This window comes from Denticeps clupeoides, chromosome 17 (genome assembly GCF_900700375.1).
Source record: "Denticeps clupeoides chromosome 17, fDenClu1.1, whole genome shotgun sequence".
NCBI classification, from domain to species: Eukaryota; Metazoa; Chordata; class Actinopteri; order Clupeiformes; family Denticipitidae; genus Denticeps; species Denticeps clupeoides.
In genome coordinates this window covers 18994174-19009663 of record NC_041723.1, presented here as the reverse complement: position 1 = coordinate 19009663, position 15490 = coordinate 18994174, and the positions used below count along the sequence as shown (strand labels likewise).

The 15490-nt window shown below is 44.5% G+C and overlaps 3 protein-coding genes across 8 annotated transcripts; 2 read left to right on the top strand and 1 right to left on the bottom strand.

The window, feature by feature from the left end:
- The first annotated feature begins 1662 nt into the window (after nt 1-1662).
- On the top strand, nt 1663-6177 carry cfap263 (cilia and flagella associated protein 263). 5 transcript variants are annotated; one of them, XM_028959144.1, is made up of 8 exons: nt 1663-1724; nt 1795-1855; nt 1936-2085; nt 3185-3340; nt 4402-4638; nt 4717-4818; nt 4888-5046; nt 5970-6177. In XM_028959144.1, the coding sequence occupies exons 1-8, from the start codon at nt 1711-1713 to the stop codon at nt 6045-6047; spliced, it is 957 nt and encodes a 318-aa protein (XP_028814977.1). In that variant the 5' UTR covers nt 1663-1710; the 3' UTR covers nt 6048-6177. The 5 variants fall into 5 exon arrangements, with proteins under 5 accessions (XP_028814977.1, XP_028814976.1, XP_028814978.1 ...); XM_028959143.1 differs by having other exon boundaries at nt 4714-4818; nt 4891-5046; XM_028959145.1 differs by having other exon boundaries at nt 4714-4818; nt 4888-5031.
- An 8-nt stretch (nt 6178-6185) lies between these two features.
- znf319b (zinc finger protein 319b) lies at nt 6186-12753 on the bottom strand. Its single transcript, XM_028959141.1, has 2 exons — nt 12412-12753; nt 6186-10314 (listed from the first exon to the last, which is right to left on the bottom strand). The coding sequence occupies exon 2, from the start codon at nt 9995-9997 to the stop codon at nt 8186-8188; it is 1812 nt and encodes a 603-aa protein (XP_028814974.1). The 5' UTR covers nt 9998-10314; nt 12412-12753; the 3' UTR covers nt 6186-8185.
- A 273-nt stretch (nt 12754-13026) lies between these two features.
- usb1 (U6 snRNA biogenesis 1) lies at nt 13027-15352 on the top strand. 2 transcript variants are annotated; one of them, XM_028958675.1, is made up of 7 exons: nt 13027-13178; nt 13743-13939; nt 14008-14191; nt 14282-14335; nt 14414-14519; nt 14958-15041; nt 15135-15352. In XM_028958675.1, exons 1-7 carry the CDS (start codon nt 13054-13056, stop codon nt 15237-15239), a joined length of 855 nt encoding a protein of 284 aa, XP_028814508.1. In that variant the 5' UTR covers nt 13027-13053; the 3' UTR covers nt 15240-15352. The 2 variants fall into 2 exon arrangements, with proteins under 2 accessions (XP_028814508.1, XP_028814507.1); XM_028958674.1 differs by having other exon boundaries at nt 14008-14335.
- The last annotated feature ends 138 nt before the right edge of the window (nt 15353-15490 follow it).

The window sequence follows — 15490 nt, the reverse complement described above, 5'->3', positions numbered from 1 at the left end:
TGAGGGGCCACTGAGCAAAGCACCATCCCCACACACTGCTCCCTGGGTGCCTGTCATGGCTGCCCACTGCTCACTAAGGGTAGTGGTTAAAAGCAGAGGACACATTTCGTTGTGTGCACCGTGTGCTGTGCTGCAGTGCTTCACAATAACAACCATTTCACTTTCACTTCAAAATACACTCTGCTTTAGGACTCGGTTACCGCAATATAGGCAATATAGGATTTACTGCAGCACTGACACCTGCTGGAGAAATCATTCATTGCCAGCCAGCAACTTTACTATTGGCTTGCTGTACCATGAAGTGAAAATAAATTTCTGTGCACAAGTCTTACTGACTGCTTAGAATCCAACTCGGCTAACTCTTTATTTAGGTTTTTCTGCACTTCATCAACATCCACGTATTCCCCGGACCTTGTAAATGTTCCTGGATGAAGTTAATAACACGACGTACGTCTGTGTAGTCCTTGTTATACTTCGGTATGGACAGAAAATGTGCCCAACTGCATGATGTATGATATTCCAATATTGTCACGGGGTGCAGGGAAGGACGCATTCCCACGACTCCGTTTTAATATTAAAACAATACATTACAAGAAAGAAGACACATCTTATCTTATACATCGTCTTTCACTCATTTGCAAACCTTAACCCTACCTGTTACACATATTTTATGTTAAAGATGTAAAAGTGTAATATTTGGTTATGTTTGCAACATTTGCATATTGGTCTTCATTGTATACTTGCAACATTTTCAATACAACATATCATACCGTGCATATCATACCGCATATCATACCGTTTATGACTATGTATGTGACAAATAATTTTTTTTAATTTGAACGATCATAGTAGCCAGCTGATTAGACACACAAGGTACATTTATACAATATGTCCAGGTGGAAACAGAATCAGGAACCACAGGAAAAGAAACATAAGGAAATCTTGAATTGGAGTATCAGGGCCAGTTCAGATCATGAGAAAGATGAAAATAAAACCCCTCCATCATGTGGTGTCTGTGTGTATCTGAAGTTTATACAGATGAATTCATAGTGAATGAATTTACATTTACAGCATTTAGCAGACACCCTTATCCAGAGCGACTTACAATCAGGCGTTACAGGGACAGTCCCCCCTTGGAGGGTTAAGTGTCTTGCTCAGGGACACAATGGTAGTAAGTGGGATTCGAACCTGGGTCTTATGAAAGTGAAGTGAAAGTGAAGTGATTGTCACACATGATACACAGCAGCACAGCACACAGTGCACACAGTGAAATTTGTCCTCTGCATTTAACCCATCACCCTGAGCAGTGGGCAGCCATGACAGGCGCCCGGGGAGCAGTGTGTGGGGACGGTGCTTTACTCAGTGGCACCTCAGTGGTACCTTGGCAGATCAGGATTCGAACCAGCAACCTTACGGGGCCGCTTCCTTAACCACTAGGCCACCACTGCTTGGTTCACTTATGGTTCAAAGGTGAGTGTGTTACCCACTAGGCTACTACCACCCAGTTTAAATAATCTGTGCGCACAGATTGGCTCCGTAGTAGTATTGAGTTCGCAGGATTAATAAAATATTTGCACCCACAAAGGAATTAACAAAAACGAAATGTAATAGGTCGAGGAGACACGCATGCGCACTCCACCTACTGCGCGTCTTTCCACCATGGCAACCATAGAGGGCAAACTCCCAAAAGCGGAAGACATCGCGGGACGAATGGATGGGTTCAGGTGGAGTAAATGCTGTTGTGTTTCTGTGTTTATTCGCTTCTCGGGTTTGAACTTTATTCTCCGGTTGCAGAAAGTCCAACGCGGCGCTGCGGGCGGAAAACGTTCTGTTTAAAAACGTTCTGGACGCCGCAGTACGTTTAAACATCAGTAAAATATGTACTGTTAATGCGACTGGTGGGATGGAAAAAAAGGATTTGTTGTGTGCTTCCAGAACTGGACGAAGACGTCGGAGGTCCAGAATGTGTCTGGGTGTCTGAACTGGGAACAAAAGTGCCATGTGGCACAGTTTGAACTGGAAAACGTTAAAAAAGAGATGGAAACGCTGGATGCGTTTTCAGAGAAACACATGGTCAATAATAAGGTACACAGTGGTTTTAATAATTATTTTTATTATTACTACAGCCTGAATTCCAAAAATGTTGGGACGTTTGAATTTAAATGAGCACTAAAATACTTTCAAATCACATAAGCCAACAGAAAATACACAGACATTTTACCATGGTGTAGCATCTCATCTTCTTACCACACTGTAAAAACAAGGTTTTTACATGCATTTTTAGTGTCATTATCGGTAATTATCTTTGAAGTTGTCACGCTCACTTTAATGCAAAGATTTTTTAAGTTCCCTCAACTTCACATTCAGTCTCCATCCTCTTAAGCCTAGAGTACACAGCATCCATGATAACCAACAAGTCTTTCCCACTTTTAGACAGTCTGTTTCAAACCAGTCTTGGCTTACAGGACATGACTTCTGGACCAATTTCAAATGGCTTCCTAATTGCATGATAGAGCAATATGGTCTCTGCAGATGGTATATGGTGGGATGTGCTTATTGACAGAGGTTTCTGGAAGTATTCCTGGGTCCATTTTGTAATGTCATTGCCAATCATGTCGATGAGTGATGCAGTTTCATCTGACTACCTGAAGACCACAGGTATCTAATAAATGTATTTGGCCTTGTCCCATATATATCTCCAGTTTCTCTTTTGATGATGTTATGCACTGTAGGAAATGAGATTTGCAATGCCTTTTCAATTTGATATTCAGGAACATTGTTCCACAATCTTTTTACATAATCTTTCATAGACTCTCTGCCCATCTTTACTTCTGAGAGACTCTTCCTCTCTATGACGTCCCTTTTATGGCTAATCATGTCACAGACATGATATCAATTAAGTCTTTTTAAACTTTATTTGCTTTTCCAGCCATCAGCTATCCCCGTGCCAACATTTTTGGGACCTGTGGTGTGTAAATCAAATCTCTTTTCCACATTTAACCCAAAATTGCTTTTGTAGACTTGCTTTTCTAGCTACAAGTCAGTTTTCTTTTGAGTGATTTTAATATATTTGCATATGATGCATATAAGAAGTCACAATGACTTATTTTTCCTTAATTACATTGTTTTAAATATAAATGTAAAAATGTAACTGACACAGACACAAGTAACCTATGTGTGACAGGCTGCTCTGAAGGAAGCTGAGATACAGCTCATGAAGGTGAAGAAAGCGAGAGATGACTTTAACCGTGACGTGGCTGTTGTGCTGCACAACAGGAAAGGCTTGAAGATAGATGCAGAGAAGGCAAGGCGTTACATCAAGGATCAGATAAATCTGAAGGTCTGTGCAGATGTAGCAATGGATACTGAAATGCTAACCCCTGTGCTAGAGTGCCACTCAAAAAAAATAAAAAAATGTCATCTTCCCACCCCAAAAATGTGGTCATAAAGCCAAAAGAATAAACCCGGCAAAAATGGATGTGCATTGATAATATTTATTGGGAGCTCAACAGTGACAAACATTACCAAATGATAATCCTCTAGCATTTCTGTTTCTGTTCCTCTTGAATGGTTAGCACTGAATCAGAGTTCTCCACATGAAGGAAGGATGAATGTTTACATCAGCAATACAATTTGCTTTGAGAAAATGAAGCAAGAGTCAGTTGCAGAAGCTCACGATGATCCTCTCTGGGCTGAAACACTGTTTGCTGATGCTGAATGAAATTAATGAATTCATTCTAAACTGGATTGAGAGCCGACTTGTCAATCGGGCACCAATATTCACAAAATCTCTGGAACAATTTAATGTTTGGTCCACTAGAGGGTCCCATCAGTGAATCAAACACCTTTGCCACAATAAGTTCCATTATATGGTGCCTGCATGTTAAGCATGACACTGATATGGAAATATAAATAAGCAAAAATCATTGCCTTCAATTTTCAGATAGATTTGGGAATAAATCTGCAATATCTGCCTTTTATGTCTAATATTTGAATTTTTGCAAGTCTATGCAGCATGAATATTTGAGTCCACTGAGATACCTGTAAATATTCATGAAACTTGGCACAATTACATTTACATTTACAGCATTTATCAGACACCCTTATCCAGAGCGACTTACAATCAGTAGTTACAGGGACAGTCCCCCCCTGGAGAAACTCAGGGTTAAGTTTCTTGCTCAGGGACACGATGGTAGTAAGTGGGGTTTGAACGTGGGTCGTCTGGTGTGAGTGTGTTACCCACTAGGCTACTACCACCCTTTTACTTTACTTACTACACCCAATTACTTTTCATACGAAGGGGTGGGACCAAGAAAATATAATGGTTCACTTTTTCCTCATTAAATTGAGTTGCAACCTACTCTGTACCCTGTAATTCTCATCAACTCTACTCATCTCTAGAAATCTCAGGTGGAGAAGCTGCTACAGAAAAATGCATCTCTGTGCATGCAGAGGAAGAAGCTGCAGCTTCAGCTTCGGCAGAAAGAGGAGGTGAGTGAGGATCTCCAGGAGATGGACTTCCAGCAGCTCCAAATAGGGAACAGATATTATCTGGAGAGCATTGACTGCCACAACCAGGAACTCCTCTACCTCAAAGTGCAGGCAGGAAACTCCCAGCAGATCCTCAACACATACAAGGTTGGATCTCCTGTGTCACAGGTTGTGTTGGTTATATGAAAAAAGTGTACATGTTTAACAAAACGCTTTTTGCAGAAGAAGCTGCAAGACGTGACAAGTGAGTCCGTACAGCTGAGCACTGACATCTCTGCACGGCGGAAAATGCTCTTGAAGACTGATGAAATGGTGCAGGTGGAAGAGGTCAGAGGTCATTTAACACTTTTTAATTCCGTTTGACTGAATTAAGACCAGTGACCTCTGTGCTGCCAGCAGCAGCAAGTGGAAGCTGAGGCTCTGAACAGAAATCTGCGGCAGCGACTGGCAGACTACAGTGCACCGGATGTTGCCGATTATATGTCAGCCACGGACTCCCGCAGCCAACTGGAAAAGGCCATTAGAGTCTGGGAGCACAAGGTACAGACAGCAGAGGTGAGGAAATCCGGATGACTAGGCATGCACTGTTTTTTTGTGTCAGGCTGGTCCTCATAAATCAGCTGTGTAACAGTGGGTGCGAGTTGGATTATGTCAAGGGGTGGTATGTGGCTCCCACAACATTCTACTTTCTCCGGAGTGAGATTAAAGGCATGAATGAGGGACTTCTTGCTCAGTAATCAGATGATAAAGGAGTTTGAAAAACGTACAGAATGTAAAGTCACATAATATTATATATTTTTTAATGTTAATGTTTTGGGGTTTACATTGTGATATATATTAATTTAGTGTTCTGATATAAGAGGGAGCATGCCATAGAAAAACTAAAAATAACTAAATATTCTTTCCTGTGTATCCAATGAAGGTGCTGAAACCATGTGCAATTACAAGCTTAATTTACAACTATGACCTGAAAGCATGATTCAATTAAATTTTGGACCAGATAACAACAATTTACCTGAAAATCATCCTGTTTTCTCTAATTTTTACCAATTAGCTACAGGTATTATTGATTAACATAACTTAGCCAAACGCAGTTAGGTTGTCAATTGGCTGGGGATGGAGATGGTGCGCCAGATAAAAAAAAAATAATAATTTAAAAGTGAATCTGAGCTGTCTCTGGTGAATGCGGTCTGTTCTGCTCCCTCTGCTGGTGCTATGAGCTGCTTAGTGAGACCCACTGATGGAAATGCTTTCTAGCTTTTATAGTCATGGAAAAAAATTCTGAAAACAAATTCTGCAAAAAAAAATTCTGAACACAAAAGTGGCATCTTGGCAGTTCAAGATTTGGTTTCGAGTCCACTTTCTTACCACTTTGCCGTAAATTTTGCCGCATTTGTTGTAATCATGACTCTCATTCCTACTCAGTTTGTATAAGTTATAACCTTCTATTATCCGTAATGATTTCTTTTGATTTGCAGATGGTGCTGAAGTCAAACACCAAAGCCTGGAAGCTGCTATGTGAAGCTGCTGGAAAGACATCTAATCCCTACCACTAATTATGCTCTGCCCAGTTATCTACAATTTGTTTCACCACATACCATGATTATATCCCAGTGCTGAAGAGGAGACCCAGTTGTAATGATCCAGTCATTTAACTAAATTAAATTAACTTCTTAAAATAAAGAAAAACACAATAAATGAAAAAAAAAGTTTATTTGTTAGTGCTGTGTATATTAAATGCTACATAGTTATTTTATCATGAATGTACACATCCATCGCCACATTTGAACTAGTTCATCCACAATCTACAGATTGAATAAAATTATAAAAAAGAGAGGGGGGAGGGAAGAATCTAAATGTGACTAAATGCCCCCAAAGGGCACAGGTACGTGGGGCAGACTACAGGACTAACACAGCAGGCATGCACATGGTGGAGACGCACCAGGCAGGCCACTGGGCACGTGATCCACGTTCCCAGCGACACTCCAAATCACCCTCACTTGACAACTCCAACCAAGAATATAGATATTTATATATTTTAAACCATATTGGTAAAAATGAGCATACAATGTGAACTTGGGAACATAAAAACATGACAGGGAGACATAAACACTGAATCTGAATTCCATTTGATTCAACCTGGAGAATAAATCGGGTCCACCCTCCCCACAGATATAAAAAGTATATGATCTGATCAAGAAAAACAGTTTCCCTGGGGTGTCAACAGAACAGCAGGAGCTGGAATAATACTGCACAGCCAACCAGTGGAGCACAACCTTAATGAAATTCTACACCAACTGTAGGTGCCTACCAGCTTTATCCACTTCCATTAAAGCAAGGTGACTACAGTAAATTCAGACACAGAACAGGCCTGTTGACTAATTACAAGGGACATAAAAACCCGGTCTGGGCTGGTAAAACGGCTGGAATGCAGTCAGACATTCAGGTGAATGTATACTTTCTTTTTGCAGGAAGGGCGACTGCAGACTGAACCAAAAGAACCACTTGTTTTCCTCCTCTCCACAAACATAGGGGCTTAATCTCAACATCAAAGCACACATTACAGTTAAAAGTATTATTTTTAAGCAAGAGTGAAATAGAAACAATATGAATCAAAAATTCATGTGATAAAAAGTAACAGTTTTAGAAAGACAATGCAAATGTTTATCTATAACAGAACCAGTCAACATTTGTATACATACTATCTATGTACATACAGTAATAGAGGAAGCTTTTCAGGGTTTTATCAAGACTGATAGATGTCTCTGTGATAAAATGAGTGAAATATATATTTTAAATACAATTTCTATACATATATGTATATCAGTGAAATGCAGAGGCCTAGAAGGCTGGTTTGCTAAAGCTGGTTAACATCCTTGGCCCCTCTGAGCTCTGATACAGTACAGCGGTACTTTTCCTTCAGTTTTGGGGGAACACACCACAATGAGCATATACACACACCACAACATTTGCTCAACCCCACCTTAGTATACATATATTTATTTATTTTTTAAAACGCTAACCACAGGTCAACTGCAGTTCACAAAACTGCAAAACGTGGAAACGGGCCCTGCAAAGAGAAGTTAACAAACTGTACAGACCAAACGCAGAGATGACCAGCACTGACCCAGGACTTTCTCAACAACAATGAGGTCTTTGAGGGAGTAAGGGTTGTGTTAACTTGAAGGAGAGGCACATTTTGGGGCAGCACTGTGACACCCTGAAGAACAACCAGCATGGCAACAGCAGATGATAAGACCACCCACATGAGCAGCAGATTAAACCACATTTCAAGTTCATCGGAGAACCACTGCTATCAGAGCACAGGGGGTGTAGAAGATGTGGAGAAGTGTTGACAGGGCAACAAATCATTCATTTCCTGTTCTTTACTGAAACTGAAAAAACACACCAAACAAGACACTTCCCTTTATCTTTTCTCTTCACCTAAGCTGATGGACAGTGTCAACTTTCCATTTATACCTCTTATATCACACACACACACACACACACACACACACTCAAACACTTTATGGTTTTACTACTGAGAAAAATCCCCTAGAACTACCTAATTAGTGACATGAAGGGGCACAATGTCTGTTGAGGTGAAACGTTTGTCTGTAGAGGGTGCTGGCAGAGAGTTCGGTTTAAACTGGACCATGGGGACAGCAGGAGGCCATCGTTCCGCAGAGCAGGTTTACTGTATTAAGGGGGCCACAGGGTAGCCCCCTCCCTCGGCGGTGTGCTGCACCGTGTGCTCCTGTAGGGTGCTGAGGTCTGCGAAGCGCTCGCCGCACCACACACACTTGAACTGCGCCTCGCGGGCGTGTACACTCTGGTGCTTGGCCAGATGCTCGCGCTGCTTGAAGCCCTTGTCGCAGCTCGAGCACTTGAACGGCTTCTCCCCGGTGTGGACCCGGCGATGGCGCTGGAGGTCTGACGAGTACTTGAAGCGTTTTTCGCAGTCGGGGCATTTGAGCGGCTTCTCGCGGGACGGGTCACAGCGGTGCTGTACGAACTCTGACGAGGACAGGAAGCGCCGGTCACACAGCGAGCACTTGAGAGGCTTCTCGGAACAGTGGGAGTTTTGGTGGCGTTGGAGTGTCGCCGCTTTCTTGTAACCTTTGCCGCAGACGTCGCACTTGTATGGCTTGTCCGGGTTGCTGGAACTGGACGACTCGCCACACTTGTGCCGCAGAAGCTCGCCGGACTGGCAGAAGCCCTTGCCACACGACGCACACTTGAACAGGTTGTCCATGCCGTGCACGTGCTGATGGTAGAGCAGATGCGATGGCTGCAGAAAGCCCTTGTCGCAGAGGTTACATTTGAAGGGCCGGTCAGCCGAGCTCTTGTGAGTGCGCCGGTGACGGACCAGTGCGTACTGCTGTTTGAAGCTCATCTGGCAGTCCTCGCAGTGGAAGGGTCGCTCCTCGGAGTGCGTCCGCTCGTGCTGCCGCAGGTCCGACGGGCGCTTGAAGCCCTTGCCGCAGGTGGCGCAGCGGAAGGGGCGCGCCCCCTGTGGCTGGCAGGTGTGGTGCAGCAGCTCGGACGACTCTTTGAAGTGCAGCTCGCACAGGTTGCATTTGAAGAGGTGCTCTCCTGAGTGGGCGTACATGTGCCGCACCAGGTGGGAGCGGTGCTTGAAGCTCTTCTCGCACACGGCGCACTTGTAGGGCCGCTCCGAGCTGTGCGTGCGCTGGTGGTGCACCAGGTGCGACGACTGGCTGAAGCTCTTATCACAGGTGTCGCACTTGTATGGCTTCTCGCCCGTGTGGACGCGCTCGTGCCGCGTCAGCTCCGACAGGTGCCGAAAGCCCTTGGAACACACCGAGCACTTGTACGGCCGGTCGGGCACAGAGGGCTCGAAGGTGGGCTGACTGGAAGTGCCCACGGCCGCGCTGCCGCTGGCTGTCGCTGCGTCAGCCGTCGGCTGCTGGGGGTTGGTGGCCGAGGAGGTGGGCGTGGCATTGCCAGCAGAGCCAGGCCGGTACGTCTTCTCGCAGATGGAGCACTTCATGGGGTTGCTGCTGTTGTGAGCATTGTGATGCTGGGCCAGGGAGGTCAGCAATGAGAATCCCATCTTGCACACACCGCAGACGAATGGCTTCTGCTCCACCTGCACACACTGATGCTCCAGGAGGTCTGTGGCCTGGTGAAATATCTTCATGCACTGCGTACACTGGAAGGAGCGGTCCTGGTTCACCATGCACTGGTGCTCATGAGGGTTGGCCAAATGGGAGATGTCGTGGCCGCACGCGCCACATTTGTGTCCGCCCTCCGCCCCTACTTGCAGGGTGGGTTGCTGGGCCTGTGCTGGGTGCTGCTGGCTGTGTTGCTGCCCGTGGCCGTGAGGTGCCGGCTGGGGCGGTGCCTGCTGCTGCTGCAAGGCAGGGTCCGGTTGCAGCACTATGCCATACACGGCGCAGCCCAGGGCATTTTCCGCGCCCGGTGGGATTGTGTGCACCACGGGGGGCGGGGCCACGGCATGCTGCTGCCATGCCTCAGTCATCCTGGCTCTGCTGTAGGGATTCAGCTTTGTAATGTTGTGGGACCTCTTACTGTGTTGATCCAATGAGAAGTGGTTGAAGGACAGGCCGTGGTGGGGCAGATGGGGGGGAGGGGGTTGGGTTGTAGGGACACGTATTTTGCCAGTTCAGGATTAGCCTCTGGAAAAAATCTGGAAAAAAAGTCTGTTTTGGCAGAAACCTTCTTTTTGGAATAATTATGAGACAGTTTCAGGTGAGATTCTTTGGAAAAGGGTGGGAAAGTCTTTGTTTCTGTGTCCCTGTTTGATCCACTGATCTGTTTTCTTCACTGCACACATTCCTAAGGGAAACAGTGAAAAAAAAACTGCAAGTAAGTAAACTGCACATAAGTGAGACAGCATGACATTTCCATATCAATAATGCAGGCAGACAGCCAGCGCTAAAATGCTAGTTTTGTCATAAATCCCATGACATGTTCAAGATGTTCAAAAATCACACAAAGTTTGAGGGATTATAAAAAAAAAAAATGTAAAAAAAGTCACATCTGGATTTAACAAAGCAAATAGGTAAGAGGTTCCCATTGTATAATAACTGCATGGATGATTATGTTTCGGTTTATAGGCATTTAACCCAAACAGATGCATTTCTTAAGCATTATGTTACTCTGATGCAGGCCTGAAACAATCAAGTTAACATCTAAAGAGATTTCGGAAAATAATAAAATTGGGTTAAGAATGGTCCAACACATTATTAAAAACTGGAACAACATTTACATTTAAGCCATTTACCAGATGCCCTTTTCCAGAGAGACAATCAGTAGTTACAGGGACAGTCCCCCTGGAGACACTTGGGGTTAAGTGTCTTGCTCACAGACACAATGATAAATAAGTGGGGTTTGAACCCCAGTCTTCTGGTTCATAGGTGAGTGTGTTACCCACTAGGCTACTACCACCCAGGACACACCCAGGACACTGTGAAAGAAGGCCATGAAGGTCTGATTAGTCCAGAATTACCCTGTTTCAGAATGATGGGCTCATCAAGGTAAGACGAGTGGTGTACAAACCTGTAGGGAGCAGTGCTATGATCTGGGGTTGTTGAAGAATTAGGTCAGCTGACTACCTGAACTTACTGAATGACCCTGATGGCATGGGCCATGGTCTCATATCGTGAAAGTGTGGTTAAAGGAGCATTGGATATTTTTTTTATGCATTGATGTGTAAGGAAACGCATGCGAATGCATGCTACAAATCAAGGCTTAAGGCGGTCCAATTAACTATTTGTGTGTGTGGTTTTTTGGAGGGGCAACGACTGAAGTCAATGAAGTTCTGACTGCTTGAGATTTAGCCATCATGATTGTTTTCAGCTCTTGTTTGTTTTGCGTATCTTGTTATAAATATCATCATGTCAGTATGTATTGCATATTTAAATTCGAAATAAAAGTAAGTAGAAAGGTGCATGAAGTGATGCAGCCATCATGACTAGTTCCTACCGCACAGGCCTGTGGAGGCAGTGCTATGATCTGGGGTTGCTGCAGTTGGTCAGGTCGACGATCAGCAATGATCTGTCCCCAAAGAATGAGGTCAGCTGACTACCTGAATGACCAGGTTATTCCATCAGTGAATTTATTCTTCCCTGAAAGCACGGGCATATTCTCAGATGACAATGGCACAATAAATCAGGCTTAAATAGTAAACGAGCAGTTCCGGAGTCATGAAATTACTTTCACATACGTATTGGCCACCCCAGTCCCAATTCTGGTGAAGCATTTGCACAGCGGTCCAACTGTCCCACCATGTCTATAAGATCTTGGTAAAAAATGAAGCAAACTCTATATGGAAATTGTTTTGATAAGCTTCTGCAATGCCACAGTTAACAGTAAAGGAGAAAGGCAGCCCATGGAAATGTTTTAGACAGGTGTACATCACACATCTGTTGTGATGTACACAGTCACAAAAGTGCAGAATAATGCTTGGTAAACAAAACATGCGCGAACACACACACGTGCTCCGGTTTGTGCATCCCCATGAAGGACCATGTCCACGTCCCCTCCCGATCTCTACCATTAACGTGCTTCTACATTTACAGCATTTACCCGACGGTACAGGGACAGTTCCCCGGAGCAATTCGGGGTTACGTGTCTTGCTCGGGGACACAATAGTGGTAAGTGGGGGTTGAACCTGGGACTTTGTGTCGAACCCACCAGGCTACTAAATCTGATGCGTCAAAATCCGTGAAAAATTAAAGCGCAGCTGCTACACCCTTACCAGCCAAAATACACACACTTTCATACAACAGAAACACACTCACACCGAAACACGCACCCAACCTGCCGAGCGACCTGGCAACTCATAACTCGTAATGGCTGGTGCTGCTGACCAGTGAAACTGGGCGATTCGCGCAGCGCGGCGCACTTTCCTGCGCGCTCGAATTTAAATACCTCCACACGCCTTCCTCCGTCACGTTTTTTGGGGGTCACTGGGTCCCGAAATCACTCGTGGGCCTGCATGCTCGGACATCCGCGCCCTGTCGTGGCCAGCCCCGCGCCGTAGGCCGCTCTCCGTGTCCGGATGCACCGGTGCAGCTACAAGCCGCTCTTCCGACCAGTCGCCAAACTCCGCCTTTTACACGAAAATATCCGCCAAAGCAGGACTGAGTAGCCGGCCCACGGCGTTGAAGGCGACCGTGCACCCGGTTACGGTTCCTGGGAGGACAGAGAGCCGATGAAGCGCGAAAGCGCCGCAGGCAGGCACGCAGGCAGGCCGACAGACAGGAACCTGAATAAAGAACAAAACCGGAAGTCGCCTTGCGCTGTAGACGGGACCGAAGTAGCCAGGATATTCAAAATACATACATTACACACAATTTATTTACTTACTGTCATTAATCCATTAAAACACAAGACTTGTAAAATCCCGAATGTAATCCGAATTTGCAGAACTATTCATTTATTACCCGTGTATTTACCACTTTTACTGCTTTTCATGCGGAACCATTTGAATGTGTTTTGTTGCCCCCAGTGTTGAAAATGCGACTGCGCAGCTCTTAGCCGGAAACACTGCTGCTGTGTTTATCCGTGAAGATGAGCAGCAGTCGGATGCTGGTGTGTTACAGCAGCACCAGCAGCTCTGATGATGATTATGATGAAGATGGCGACGACTTCAGTAGCAAATCTTGTAAGAAGCGCAAAAGCGCTATTGGAAGCAGGTAACAGCTGCAGAATTAGGAGTTTCTTGCATTTCGCTCTGTTCGGTTTCACTTCAGCTGTGCAATTTTACGATTTTAATAGATCTAAGCGGCGTTGTGCATTGCCAAATTGAACTGTGAGAAACGTCTCATTAAATATCATTCCACTTTGCTATTTGGTGGCAGTCACGTGACAAGCAAACTATCTGAATGTGTTATTCACAGAAAATCAGCCAACATCAATACATTTTTAAATAAATAATAGTAATTTCTTTGTTTTGGTCAACGTTGATTGCACAAACATCAGGTTTATCACCCAATAATATCCAGCCAGCATTTGTCCTGTGACCGCCGATCTGGGGCAGTGGTGGCCTAGCGGGTAAGGCCAGATCCGTAATCTGAATGTGCCACTGAGCAAAGCACCGCCCCCACACACTGCTCCCCAGGTGCCTTTCATGGCTGCCCACTGCTCACTAAGGTGATGGGTTAAAATCAGAGAACAAATTTTGTTGTGTGCACTGAGTGCTGTGCTCTGTTTCATAATGAAAAGAAGTAATTTACATCACACCTTGTTAATAATTACAGTGAGGAGGATCACAGAGTGCAGAAAAAAAAACGAAGTCTGATTGGAGACCCAGAACGCCTGCCCCTACCAGACACAGTGCTGGAGATGTTTAGAGATGTTGAGGACCAGTGCCACGAAGACCGCTCACAGCATGGTGGGCGGATCCGGTCTTTCCAGCACGAGAGGGGCAACTGGGCATCATATGTCTATCTTCCTTGTAAGGACCAACATGGAGAAAAAAGGTAATGCCAAACTTGAGGTAATGCCGTACTGTTCTACTCCCAGATATCCCAGACGACTCCTTTCCAGAGCTGCTGGAGCAATTGGTTGAAGCAACCCGTTCCGGTGGCATCAACTTGACTCAAGTAGAAGATTTTCATTTGAGTCTCTCTCAGACGGTGGTGCTTCGCCACCACTGGATCCAGCCCTTCATACAGTCCCTCCGGACATCACTCTCCCAGAGCCCACGGTCACTCTCTGGCTCTTTTGACTATTTTTACTCTTTCCCTACATTAACCTTAGTATTAAAACTTTGTGTGAACACTTTTATAACAAACAGGCATGTGTGTCTCGCAGAGGGACTACAAGTGTATTCAAACAGTGAGAAAACCAGGTATTAGCACACATCAAATTCCTGAAGATTTACCACCTAAACCAATAGACATAATGAGATTTGTCTCTGTATTCACAGGACCTTTCTGGGTGTGGAGGTGTCATCTGGGCATGCTCAGTTGTTGGAACTGGTGCAAGTAATAGACCGAACAATGGAGGAGTTCGGACTTCCAACGTTTTACCAGGTCTGAGTGTCATGCTGCTATATAAGATAGAACATATCTTGTACCAGAACCTGTATACAAAGGGTATAAGAGTGTTGAGAACTGATCGAAACAGAGGAGAAAGGACCAAGATGATGGGGCACTACATTGCAGTGTGTGAAGTATTGATGGGAGTGGGTGTGTGAAAGTTGTCACTCATAACTAAACTCATAACCCATATTAAACATTAAAAGTTCTTGTTTTATGTGTCAGAAACAATTACTCATCATCAAAAGTTTTTTTTTATACATATCAGATATAAACACACCTCATTGGACTTCAACATGCATCAACATGTTATTAACCATGTGCACCTTATTAATAATTGTCTGTTTAATTGTCTATTAAGTTATGATTATTTATATTACTATGATTAATAATATACAGATAAGCAAGGAATACTTTTCCGCTCTTTGCCAGAACCCGTCTTTTCATATCAGCATAGCATGGTGTGTGGGTGACCGGATAGAGCAGCTGCGCAACATCTCTACATCAATTCTGCAGGTAAAATGCTAATAACTACAACCCTTAACTGCAAAATAAGAAATATTCTGTTGGCAGGTGTTTTGTTGTAAAATAATCTGTCTCTGAACTCAGACTGTGGTGGAGCAGACTGAGGAGGGCGTTTTCCCTCTACGGATCAAATATGAAGAGCTGCGCTGCAAGTCTGGCAACAAAGTGTTCTGTTTTCCCCTGCGTTGATGTGGCAAATTCGCACTTGCACTTTTCTTATGTGAGAGTGAACTAATAGAAATGAATCTTTGTTTTAAGTGGAAATTTATACCAAATAAACTGTTTTTAAATAAACCCTGCAACACAGGCTACTAAATAATGGCCTTCAATTCCCTGGATTTTCTGAGCTGTGTGCGGGGGAAATTTCGTAAATCTCCACAGTGTGGCATCAGTGAGCTCAGTTAAACAGGGTGTTGGGAAGTTGTGCATCACATGTGCAT